The 13,115-nt window shown below is 43.9% G+C and overlaps 1 protein-coding gene across 4 annotated transcripts in view; it reads left to right on the top strand.

Annotated features, from left to right (window-relative positions):
- The window catches only part of nck1b (NCK adaptor protein 1b), a 50,068-nt gene that overhangs the window by 22,445 nt on the left and 14,508 nt on the right, over nucleotides 1-13,115 (top strand). For 2 of the 4 annotated variants that reach the window (XM_012880159.3, XM_021307362.2), the window contains exons 2-3: nucleotides 2,909-2,957; nucleotides 5,672-5,912. In XM_012880159.3, coding sequence (XP_012735613.2) covers nucleotides 5,687-5,912 — 226 coding nt within the window. In that variant the 5' untranslated portion in view covers nucleotides 2,909-2,957; nucleotides 5,672-5,686. Of the gene's footprint in view, nucleotides 1-2,908; nucleotides 2,958-5,671; nucleotides 5,913-11,362; nucleotides 11,481-13,115 lie in introns of those variants that run through there. The other 2 variants (XM_012880161.3, XM_012880162.3) reach the window with 2 other exon arrangements.

Raw genomic sequence — 13,115 nt, 5'->3', positions numbered from 1 at the left:
TGCTAATAACTGTGCATCCAGTTGACAAAATGTATACTTATGTAATGCATTATGTTAACTTTATTTCCGATTTATACCTAAATTTCATGTTTTCTTTCATCTCATATGGACAGCAATGTAAGAATGTCAGTGTACAGGGTAACACTTTGATTTGATAATGAACATTTTCTCTAATTAAAACCTATTTTCAATTCATTCTTTGGTATGGGCTCTTTAAAAAGTAACTTTGGGAGAAAAATAGGCTGATTTCTAGCTGCTCAGTCGGTCTGTATCTGCTTCGGTAGCCAATATCCAGTCAGCCCTTTAATGCTTGCAAACTGTCGTTTAAAACGGTGTTAAAATCATTTGGGCTGTGGGTGGAGTTCATTTAGTTTCCTCACCATGACTGATTGTGTTTCTGAAGACAGATTTGTCTCTCTTGTAAGTGGGATTAAAATAAAAGTGTTGGACCCTTCTTTCAGCCAGTCGACCAGCAGTGCGCAGCAGCAGTTGATGGGGAAATAGCAGCGGTGCTTTCTTTAAACCCTGCACCAATGGAGGAAGCTCAGGTTCTTCCCACACTTTCTTTGACATCCCGTTGGGACCGTAGGAATCAGACGAGAAGGGGGGGGAGGTGGGACAGTTTGCCGTTTTTTGGAATAATGACCCAGTATGTCCTGACATCACCAGCTGGCCCAGCTGGAACGGAGCGCAGTTAAAAAAAAAAAACCTCAAAGGTTAAAACGGATCAAGCGTGGTGCAACACATTCGGTCTTCCTGCCATCTTCAAACGCCTCGCTGTCTCTTTAAGCAGCGGCCTGAACGGGCCGCAGACATGCCTCGACACATCGTGACATGTCGGAGAAAATGGATTCTTTCAACCCTCTGTGCTTCCTCTGACTTTGCTAAAACACCTCACTGATGGTAAAAAATAGCCCACCGGTGAGCGTAGCTGGTTAGCGTGACCCGGTAGGGCTTTAGTTTGGTGCGTTAAGTGATCAGAAGACGATAAAAAAATTTTCTGATCAGTCAATCACAGCCCGTCACAAACCGTCATGAGTCGTCTCTCGGAGAACATCTTTAATAAGGTTAATCTAAAAGCCGAATGCCGCGCCGAGTCACCGCACTGAAGGAGTTAATGGTTATGCAGCTGGCTGGGATCGGTGTAAATGAATATCCATAGTGCCGGCACATGAGCAGCTTGACCCGTCTGACCCGCCGTCTACCGCCTCGGCGTGGCGACCGGCTTCAGCTCAGCCTGCAGCTGCGCCATCATCTCAGAGCGTCTGTCAGCCACCGTTTTTGATCCTCCCGTCGTACCGGCACTGTTGTAAAGATTGGCAGGGAAGAAGAATGGCAGCAAGATGCAAAGAGAGAGAGAGAAACACTGATGGTTTTAGCATGAAACGGTTAAGGAGCAGGAGGTGGTGGGGGAAAAAAAGGAAAAGTAGGGAAGGGTTATTGTACGGGCAGATTGGAGCGCACATCCAGCTACTTAGTCCAGCCCAGGGAGTGGAGAGATGGTTGCCTTTTTGTCTGAGTGAATGAGGCTCTGGAGGAGAGTAAATCAGCTCTTTGTTTCTGCGTGCCGCTCCCTCGCATTTCTCCCAGTGTTCACTAATGTAATTAATGGAAAAGAAGCGGGCAATAACATGCCTGAAGATTTAACCACAGTGTACACCCAAATGTCATTTGCTTCATTAAGCCCCCCCCCTCCCAAATTCAGTTTGTTTAATTGTTTCTTTCTTTATATTTATCTTCATGTGCGCTGACTATCAGGGATATTTGTCATCTTGGCTAAACTTCCTTTTTTTTTTTTTTTTTTTTTTTTTTTTTTTTTTTTTTTTTTTTTTTTTTTTTGGGCTTTCTGGCAGAGAGACTGTAAAATGAGATTTAAATCTGATCATCTTCCTCTCTTGGAAAGTCCACTCGGCTCCCTCCGCCCGTCGTTTTGCCCGGGGATCAGGTCGCGCCCCCATCTGAGGGCCAGCTGTGGCCGAAACCGAGACGGCACCGCTGCTTCAGGTGCATTCAGGAGCCTCTCGCCTTCAACGGAGTCAGTGTCTGGTCCCTGAAGTCCGCCGGGGGCGGGGCGTGGAGGCGAAACCTCATCCACTCCCGTGACATCAGAGCAGCCGCTTCAGTGGAGCGCCGCTCACCGCCACGGCCGACCCGAGTCATCCGCCAGGCTAAGCTGAGCGTAGCTTAACTCGGCGAGTGGCCGCGCAGGTCATAAGACGAGCCTGTTGTGAATGCGCGCATTGTTCGGCGTAACCAAACTTTTCACAGTGGTTCACAGTCCTCCAAAAAAAATCACAATATTCGATGTGTTGAGAGAGGCTCTGCAGCCCTGCTGATAATACAGCCCCGTGTGTTATATAATTTAGCGCGTACTGACAGTGATTTGCGTGCGCGAGCCTATCTAGGCCAGATCTAAATTTAAAACAATCCCCCCCCACACACATAATCAGGGTTCGGAGAGTTTCTTCATGCGTTGTCGGCCTCGGCGTTGCAACAATCTTCACCGTCCCCTTGGCCAATGTTGACAGGAGGCAGAGAAAGACGCGTTTGTCTGCTCGTCAAAGGAAACCATCCCTTGTGTAAATTTCCTGAAATATTTTGTCACTCTGACAGCTCTTGACTTTTAAAGGCTGAATAAAAACGCAGTTTTTTGTTATTTCGGTAATACAATTGGTGGAGGGAAATTCTGCTTGCAAAGAGTAAACTGTGGAAATGGTTGCCAGAGGTTTTGCCCACTTGGTATATTTGGATAATTCTGGACCCCACCCTTTTTTTGGCATAGGTGTACTTTGAGGGCTGCTGTTATATTGTCTGAAGCCTGTTTGTAACTGTGGCAGTGAATCATAACGTGTTACAAGCAAAACAGAGGAGTCCGTTTGTAACTCTCCTGTATCTGTTCTTGTTCTAGGTCAACATCAGCATCAGCCCAGCTAGTTCTCCGCTTGGATGCAGAACTGGTACGACTATCCACTCCTTTTAGTTTGTCTTAATTCTTATGGGCTAGCGATGTCCTGATCGGGAGTTTTATTTTATCTGTGATGCAGATCAGAGTAATTTGAAGGGGTGTCCTAAACAGTCTAGAAACATCTAAAACTTCTTTGTGTCCCTCCTTTCTTCCTTGTCCTTCTTCTTCCCTCCTAGCCTTAGTTGCTTCCTGATTTCCTACCTCTTTAGTTCCTTGTAGTCCTTTTACCTTTCATTACTTCATTGAGTCCTATTTTTCTTCCTTTCCCGTGTCCTACCTTCCTTACTGTCTTCCTCCTTCATGTCCTTCTCCTTAGTTCTCATCTTACTTTCCTTCTACTCATAGCCTTTCCTCTACCCTTCCTTCTTTGGCTCCTTTTCTTTTTTTTCTTCGATTCCATGTCTTTCCTAGTTTCCTTCTTTGTGTCCTGTCGTTGCTCATTTCCTTATCCCCTTTCCTTCCCTCCTTTGCTTCCTTGTGTTCTTCCTACCTCCATTTTCTTTCCAAAAAGTCTCAATTTATAGTGAACTTTTGTGTTCTAAAGGAATGCAAAGGAAGGAGAACTCTGGAAAAACAAGACTGCAAACCTATTTGTTTAAATAAAAAGCATCAAAATACAGTAACATGGCCTCATTAGTGCACACACGACCATATTTTACCCCCAAAACCTCAGAAAAAATTAAAGTTGTTGTCATAGCCCTTTCTTACACAATGCCAACTTTGGACTCATAAAGTGAAATTTCTTGTTTGTACCTACAAACTTGGCAAATAAAGCCGTCTATAATGTTGTGAGAATGTGTCGTTTGTAAGGTGCATTGCTTCATCTTTCGTTTCCAAAGATGTATCTGCTGCAAATGATTTATGATTAAAGTTAAAGGCTACTGTTAGCATATTTACTCTGTATTTTCCTGCAATGCGTTGATAATTTGGCCCCTTATATACCAGAGTGCAGTTTCCGTTACTCATTTGCAGACAAAACATAAAGAAAAGGCTGTTCTCCCGCTTTAGAAACTTAGCACTTTGTCATTTTTAACGACTGGTGTTTCAGCTGCTCTCTGTGCACCTCTCCTGAGACAGCTGAGGAAATCTGAACACAGCAGAACAGATCACATGACACACAGACTGGAGGCTGCAGCAGCCAGGATTACAGCATCCACATCATTGTTGAGGATGAAAAATCGAATTGTTGGGGAACGTCCACATTTGTCTAACAGTTTTGCAAGCCAAGCAAAATGCAGCTCCGCGGTAAGGCTGCGGGATATTAGGAAAACGAGTAATAACCCAGATGAATGTCTCAATAACGACATGCCTTGCTATAAATAAGCAAATACTTAACAGTGTAAATGTCTTTTTATTGGTTCACTGGAAACGTACATCATGTTTCTTAATTATTTTAATGAAACCGTACCACCACTTTACTTTCTAAAACGTTTTAATGCTACACTAAACAACATTCATGACACAAATTATTTGCATCAAGAGCCTAAATGCAAAGTAGCTAATATTGATTGCTAGGACAGCAATAAGGCTGCATAACGCATCGAAGATTTAGGCCTAATCCATCTGGAAAACTGAAATTTATGCAGTTATGCCTTTCATCCACACATAAACAGTTATACATCCCTTAAAAAGAATGATCCTAAAAACTCCGGTCAAAGTGGAGGTTTATAAACACTGCGGTTGTGAGCCTGCGGTGTACACGAAAAGACTGAGATTAAGGTCCGCCGCTGACGTCACACGCGTGGTTGTTGTTATAGACTTGGCCATAGTGGAGTAAAAAATGAATACTGTCAAAGAGGTGCTGATTTCTACGTCGGTGTTGTGATTAAATGTTAATGCGTCTAATCTGTATTTAAACTGGACAAATTCAGTAATCTTCAGCATCTCTGGTAGTTTATTTCCCGCTGATGTTACCTCCGCAGCAAAGCATTTCCTGTTTTCACTTTGAAATGGAGACTTCAAAGTTCAAGACTTCAAAACGTGTACGGTATTCTTTTATTACGACATCAGTGTATGCAATATATGTATTGCCTACAACTTTTTTGGAGAGAAATGCATAGTATCACTGCAAAAACGGATCTAAAAATAAGTAAAATGTTCTTAAAGTTAGTGGTTTTGTCCTTGATTTGAGCAGGTAAATAAGATGATCTGCCGAAGGAATGAGTATTTTGACCCCTAAAATAAGATAATTTGACATCCTGCACTTGAAATAAGATGATGGAGATGAGTTGTTCCTATTTAAAGTGCAAAAATCTTATTCCATTGGCAAACCATCTTATTTACATGCTCAAATCAAGGACAAATGCACTCATTTTAAGAACATTTTACTTTTTTTTTAGTTCCGTTTTTGCAGTTGAATGAAGGTTATGTATTCCCGCTCTGTACGCCCCAAATGTTTGGGGATACAATAGTTAAGAACAGCAGAAACTGTATTGTTATCCAGTTGAGTTTTGCTGTTGCTAATAGAGCCTCTGTAGCCAGTTGCATATTCTCCAATAAAAGTGTTGATGGAGCAGAAATAATGTATAACTTCCAGTTTTCCTGGGTGGACTATTACCGTCTGGTCCCTGTTTGCTTTGAATCTAAACACTGTTTGTCTAAGTAAAGAGTGATTGACAGCACCCCTTGTCTGATCCAGACCAAAAACTGAAGGAAGTGGAGTGAAAAATGTAATTGTGCTAACTGCCTCCCGTCTCTCTGCGTCAGTCTCCTTAGGTCAAGATGACTGAAGAGGTGATTGTCATCGCCAAGTTCGACTACATGGCCCAGCAGGACCAGGAGCTGGACATCAAGAAGAACGAGCGCCTCTGGCTGCTCGACGACTCCAAGTCGTGGTGGAGGGTCCGGAACGCCACCAACAAAACCGGCTTCGTCCCGTCCAACTACGTGGAGAGGAAAAACAGCGCTAGGAAAGCCTCTATTGTCAAGAATCTCAAAGACACACTCGGTAAAAGAAATTTAATCTTAGTTGGCTATGAGTAAACCCTGAGAAAACATACTGGTTGAGTTTCCCTGCAAGCTTATTTGTTTTTATGGCAAACTCCTAATATTCCAGTTAAGCTGCATAGATAAAACGTTTCTAAATATTTACATATCTTCAGCCTCTTTCAGGATCTTGATGGGGGCTCATCTCCCTCCATGTAAATTTTGTTTTTTAAATTATTAACCCAAACAACGTTTATTGAAAAGCATTACCTAGGCCAACTTTAACACTGTTTTCGACTACAACTTTGATTCGCTTAAAGTTACTAAAAGTATTCAATTACTCATCCAAATGATCAAAATCAGTGTAAAGTTTGATGAAGGGGGGATTCTGGTGTGGGGATGTTTTTCTGGAGTTGGACTTGGCCTCTTAGAGGTAGAGACAGGAGCGCTGAATGTGTCTGCATACCAAGAGATTCTGGGCAATACTTTGAGGAAACAGCCTTGAGACGGCTCCTTCCTCTGCTGTCGTGACTGTCCACTAGAGCGCAAAGAAAGGTCCATAAAGACATAGATGGGAAAGTTTAGTGTGGATGACCTTATCTGGCTTCCACATTGTTCTGCCCTCAACCGCATAGAACAACTTTGGGATGAATTAGAGCAGAGACTGAAAGGCAGACCTTCTCGTCCAACATCAGTGTCTGACCTCATTAATGGCTTCTGGTCAAAAATTCCCATAAACACTCCAGAACCTTTTGCCCATTTGATTGTCTTGTCTGAAACTAAAGGTTTTAAGTGTGACTTGGAGGCATTTACTCAAGTAATAGATTTTTTTTTTTTAAGTTTTAGGTTTTGCAACATGTAAGAATTAGTTTTGGTTTTATTGCACAGGTCTGTTTTCAGAATAAGGTGTTCCCAGCCTTTCTATCCCATCTGCTTCGTTTCCTCCAGACTGAGGGTAAAATCTACAGCTACTGCCCTCCGCCAGCGACCGTGTGTGATTGGCTACAAGCCGAACCTGTGCATTAATGTCAAGGTCATAGTTTGTCTGAGTTTAATTCTTCTTCATGAAGTAAATATGAGCTACATAGAGAAGCCACTGCCATCCAATAGTCGGGTATTAGACCTGTGTCACTATTTCTCACAGGTATTTTTGTAAAATGCCATTTAGTTTGTGATGCTTAACTCACCGCCTACTCTGCAGTGGAGCTTTTCCAGTAACTAAAGTGGTTTTCTGGGTCTGTTTCTATATTTTCGACATCTCCACTGCAGGAGCCAGGGCCACATCAGATTAGCAGGGTACAAATCCATCCCCAAAAAAAACGTCCCTGAGAGGTTGGGAGTTAGAGCCCCTCAGCGTATCGCGTTTTTCTTCGCCATATTAATGCATTCAAAATAAAGTTTTGATATAGTGTTTTCAATATTGATTTCACAAATTACTCTTCTAATGCAATATTAGGTAGGCTATTATATTTTAGGCTCCATACATACGAATTCTGCATGACCGTAATCTGTCCGGCCAGTTGGATAAATCTTTACTGCCCTTGGGGAGGTTTTGTCTAATTGACGAAGGGATGACTTGACCTGGGGCTGGCCGCAGCAGTGAACAGGAAGCCAAACATGTTGCTACACAGTTCTTCTGCTTTATTCTTTTTGAGCTTTCCTCCCTTTTCCATCATGGATCATGCAGGATGTAGAAATGTTGGCAACCTTCTGGAAATCTCAGACTTAAGGTAAGGGTCTGTGTTTTAAAGGGAATATACACAAAGACAGCTGTTTGCTGTCAGTAAAGCTAACGGTGCCGCTGGAGCTCATTGCTAATATAAGCTGCTAAAGGCAATTTTCACCTCTTGAGGAATATAGATCCTGGGCTTCATTAGATCAACATGATGGGTCCTGGAAGAAGAAGGGAAAGCATAAACCAGTAGAAGTATACCAATAAGTCAATCAACATTGCTATATCGAATAAATAATTAATGATCCAGCTACAACGATGCAAAATGAAAATATTATTTTTTCAGAATTGGCAAAATGTCGTTTTTTGATTTTAATGGCTGATACCTGTAAGAGCTTACAAATAAAATGGTAAAATCATCAATGTAAATAATCATGTTAGATGGGCAGATGATATCGCATCATATCGATCGCAGACCTTTGAATTGAATTTAATGGAAATCGTATCGTAACGGACTGATATCGACAAACATCGTATCGTCATCCAGACAAATCGCTATAACATGGTATTGTGATAAAGCTGGTGATTTACACCCCAATAAGTCCAGCGTTAAAAGCAAACTGCTGTACTGTAAAGGCGTCTAGGACGATAATCAGCCGTTTTCAGATCACTCTTTCGGTCTATGATCTGAAATACGTTCTGCTTTGCCCCCACAATCAGCTGAAAGGCGTAAACTTGAACTGGGAGGTGGAAGTTGACCCATCCTCTGACCCATCATCAGAGGTGTCACGCCAAAGAGACAGAAGGCTACGCCAGGACTGTGAAGCTTAGAGACAAACTAGAAACCAAACATGAGAGCGGTGCTGCGAAGCAGAGCCGCCTTATCACCCTCCGGTGTCGAACGAAGACGATATGCTGAGGATGTCTCAGGCTCACAGCATCTTTTTCTTCGATCTGAACCACTGAACGCATTTGAGCAGCTAGCATGAGGATAGGGACAGACTTCAGCCAGATGTGTTTACACCCCGGTCCCAGATGCATGCCCTGCCAGCACGCACACAGCCTCGTGATATCCTCGGATGGACTCGCGTGACGTGAACAGCTACGACGGCCCGAGAAAGGGGAGTTTGGCGCCGTTATCCTGAACTTTTCTATGTTTTGTAGACCTTCACAAACAGCCGTTGACTTGACCATTAGAAATAAGACTAAACATCATATTTAACTTGTAAACTGACAGCGTAGGTCGGCTTCAGGCCCTTCGTTCCTGTTGATGTGGGGAAGATGTTGTGCTACTGAGAAGCGTGTCGCTCAGAGGAAGTCCTATCTCCAAAGTAGTTTTTCCACAAGAGATTAAACGAGAGCAGAAAAGCGGCAGCAGCCGCGGTTTCGGGTGCTCCTCATCACGTGTCATCGTTTCACAAGTATCGCACACTCGCCAGTGTCTGCAAAACGCTTATCTGTTGGGCATGTGAGCTGCAACTTCCCGTTCTGCTCTTGCTTGTGTCCGAGAGCGTGCACAGCAGTTGTGGTGAGTGTGATAGTATTTTGAAAAAGTTTGGGTGAAGGAGAAAATTGGACTCCTATGACATGAGTTTTTTCTCTCTGTCGAGGGTTTTTAGGTGCGTGTGTATGGAGGGGGGTTGTGTTGCTGTAAACAAAAGCTAATGTTCTCTTAACAACATCCCAGCTGTCACTGCGTCCGCTCATCAAACTGTTTAAGAACAGCTGTCTGACTGGCACAAACACAAGTCACGTCTAAATTGCCGCGCGCCCTAAATGTGAAACATGACCTCGAGGTGCAGCGGTCCGCGCAAAGCCAAAGTATCTTCATCCGTCTCCCTTGGGAGACATTTTTCCTTGGATGCAAGGATCAGCTGCACCATACCCCCACATCTCAATCACCAATAAAAAGTCCCAGTAAAACAATAATAGATATTCAACGGCGACATCAGTTCATTAACAGCAGTTCGACAAAAGGTCATATCAAAACAGTACAAATCAACGTATAAAGGTATTCACACCAATTACAACCGTAAATTTTATTTAGTAGAGCAGCAAGTGGATTTTCAGACTTTTTTTTTTTTTTTAATTAATACAAGTCTGAAAATTTGACACGCGTTTATGTTCAGCTCTTTTGAGCCATTGCTTTGTTGAACCATCTTTCGCTGCGATTACAGCTGCACGTCTATTGTGGTGTTATTCTTTTTCCTACCTGCTGTGCACGTGTAGAAACTGAAAGTTTTGCCGGCGCTTTGCAAAACAGCTCAAACCCAGGTAAGCTGACTGAGAGGGCATCTCTCAACAGCAATTTTTAGGTCAGGCCACCCATTCTCAATTTGAATATAGGTCTGCAGTTTGTCTGGGGGGTTCTAATATATGAGAATACTTTGATCTAAGCCATCCCGTTTGAGCTCCGACAACCTTTGATGCAAGGTTTTGGTTCCTCCAACAGGTTTTCTGTCTCTACTGAAGACGTACCTCCCCACTGCATGATGCTGCCACCACCCTTTCATGTTGGGTGATGTGTACCTCATGTTTGCCAATTTCTTCCTGCTGCTCTTCCTAGAAGTCCAAATTTGTGGAGTGCATTCTCCAACCCGAGCGCTGGATCTCTGCAGCCCCTCCAGAGTTAACATGCACCCTATGGCTGCTTCTCTGATTTAATTTAGTTTAGTTAATTTATTTGATAGGGACAAGTGTGTACATTAAACATGTAAACACTACGGCTAATTTGCAATGTCCGTCCGTAGAAAGGCCTTTAAAAACAACATAAGAGAAAAAAAAACACAACTTTACAAGAGTTCTCAAATTCGCATCATACAAAAGTCCAATTTTAAATCGGTTCATTTAGGGTCAAATAATCTGGCACTGATTCTGTTTTAAAATAAGTTTTAATTCATTTTTTTAATGCTCTCCCTTCTGACACGGTTAGTTTAGGCAGCCAGAGTTTTCTTGTTATGTTTGCACAGTAGGGGATAGCGAAGGCAACTGATTATCTGGGTTATATTTAGGGGTATCATAGTTTAAAAAAGGTGACCGGATACAAATGCGTGTCGCGTTTTTTCAGATTTCAGGTTTTTATTTTCCTTTCCAAGGCTAAATCTAAATGGTCATGTGGCAGCTTGTAGGTGTAACCTAAAAAAAAATACGGCCGTGTCGGCGGGTTACGCGCGCTTTGATCAGGCATTGTTTAATCGGAGTGTGCTGCGTTTCTTAATCTGAACATGTGGGCTCACACTCAGATATGTCGTGTGGGGAAAGTTTCTCTTTTTGTTACTGGGCGTCACGTTGCGACATCGTTTTAAGGGAGTTTGATGTGTCGGCAGACGACTGCCTCACTGTTTGGGAGTGTTTCTGTGTTTAAAGGCTCCTGTCCCCCGGGTTATGAGTGTGTCTCAAACAGTTGTCGTCACGTGACACTTAGCGTTCACTGAGTCACTTAGACTCTCCTGTGCTCCCAGAGATTTGTGTTTAGTTTTTTTTCCCTCACTTTTTCTTTAGAAATAATCTAAAGCAGTGATTTTGATGTACTTGTGCTGGCATACGTTGAGTAAACGGCTCTTTTACTCGTCATGTAGCATGTAGCACCTCCACTCTGAGTCCAGGCGTCATCCCCACCCCCTCTAGTTTCCCATTCTCTCCCACTTCTCCACTCCATGAGGCTTCTTGCAGTCTGCCTTCCAGAGCTGAACTGGAGGCCTCTCTAACCCGCGCCCCGATTGGCTAACCCCCTGGTCACATGGTGGACGAGTGGGCCGACTCTTGTGCGCAGTCCGCCCAGCTCTCAGGGTGTTCACATGGAATAACTCCACAGCTGCAGTGGGAAGAGATCAGGGGCTGGGAAAGAGACGGAGAGAGAAGGGGGGAGAGCCGCCGAGCCCAAAATGGACATGGCTAACCTATTCAAACATTTCTTTCGTGAGTTTGAACCTTTTCTCGCCTTTTTATGTGCTCCATAAAGTTGCTCTGACTTGTTTTGTTTGGTTTCCAGTTATCTGAAACTCTTTTCCTCTGAATTTGGGAGTAGTTTTGTTTTCAGGAAAAGCTGTCAAGATCCCCCCCCCCCCCTCCCAACTTACAAGTGCAGATTTTTTTTTTTTTAGCTTTGGCTGATTGTGTGTTTTGAGGTAACCGAGTGAAAGTGTCAGAATGAGAGAGCGGGCAGCGACAGATTTGAGCGTGAAGCCGTTTGGGCCTGACAAAGAGAGGCCGGGTGTCTGTGTGAGTGTGCGAGCGGCTGCAGGGACTGGGTGGATATGCTTTCTGAAAAGCCTGCCGAGCCGAAGCCTGTAATTGGCCCCTAAAAGCCTTCTTTCTTAGAAACGCAAACACACACGCGGGCAGGAATCTCGCCTCATTGTTTTTCTTCTGCCGTTAGCCTCGTTTTGAGGGTGGGCTACATACAGTATCATTCAGTAAGACCCCCCCCCCCCTCTCTTCTTTTACCGGACGTATTAGGAATACCAGATGCCTGTTTTCTTTTAGGGCGAGCGCCCTGATTCTGGGAGGGTCCCCCTGCTGCCGGCCGTGGGCTACAGTGGAAGGGTCCTCGCGTAGAACACTGTAGTCATTGTGTAACCAGGAGGAAGGGGGTCCTGGATGATTGACGGGGCTCGGGTTCCCATCTTATGCACCCCTCATGGCGATCAGACTGTCATTGCTTTCCAGCCACACTGACACACTTTCCTTTAACAAGGCCAACTGTTGCCGTAATCTGAACTCTATATACTGGATCTATGTGCAGGGATGTCACTGACTGCTTTGCTTGGTCTCTAAAGCGGAGGTGAAGACGCTAGAGACGAGCCAACAGACATTTTGCGTGTAAGCTGCTGCGTTTTCTCTCTGTCCCTCCTTCTCTGTTTCTTTTGGCCTCCCCTCCCTCCTTTTTCCTGTTTCTCAGCCTCCCCAGCGAGCGGAAACTCTAATTTGAGCCACATTTCTCTGCGAGCTCTGTGCGAGCCAAAGAGGAAGTGAGAAGTCAGAGGGAAGTTGAATCATGCCGTTTGGGATTGTCTGCTGGATGCGTCGCTCTCGAGTTCCCGCTTCATCCCTCCAAACTGCTCAGTCCTGTTTCCTGACTGAATAACAAAAGAGGACTCCTAATCATAGCTTAGACTAAGATCAGTGAGAGAGGGAGAGTAATCAAAGTCAGCCGTGCCTGAAATGTATTTGTGCTGTAAAGCCGTGTCGCCTCGTGTTGCTTTCCTGTCTTCTCCTCCATCAGAGGAAGAGAGCAGTGGTCTGCGCTTGCTGAACAGCTGCCAGAAGGGCAGACACGTTAGAGAGCACGGGCTGCTTAACAGGACACCGATTATCATCTATAGTATCTATCGGAAAATATGTTTGCATTAGAGCAACGGTTTAAAATGTGTTTGTTTGCCACTATTGAAGCTTGAAGTTGTCTGCCATGTGTTCACTGGATTATGAAATAAGTTTGAACGATTGCAGGAATTTCCAGAAAGCAATATCCTGAGCCAACTTTACTACATTTAGATCCCAATACCTTTTTGTTGTTGTTGTTGTTGTTGCTTGGATTTGACCGAAAAGTGAATA

Source organism: Fundulus heteroclitus, chromosome 21 (genome assembly GCF_011125445.2).
Source record: "Fundulus heteroclitus isolate FHET01 chromosome 21, MU-UCD_Fhet_4.1, whole genome shotgun sequence".
Taxonomy (NCBI): domain Eukaryota; kingdom Metazoa; phylum Chordata; class Actinopteri; order Cyprinodontiformes; family Fundulidae; genus Fundulus; species Fundulus heteroclitus.
This window is presented reverse-complemented; position numbering and strand designations above follow the sequence as displayed.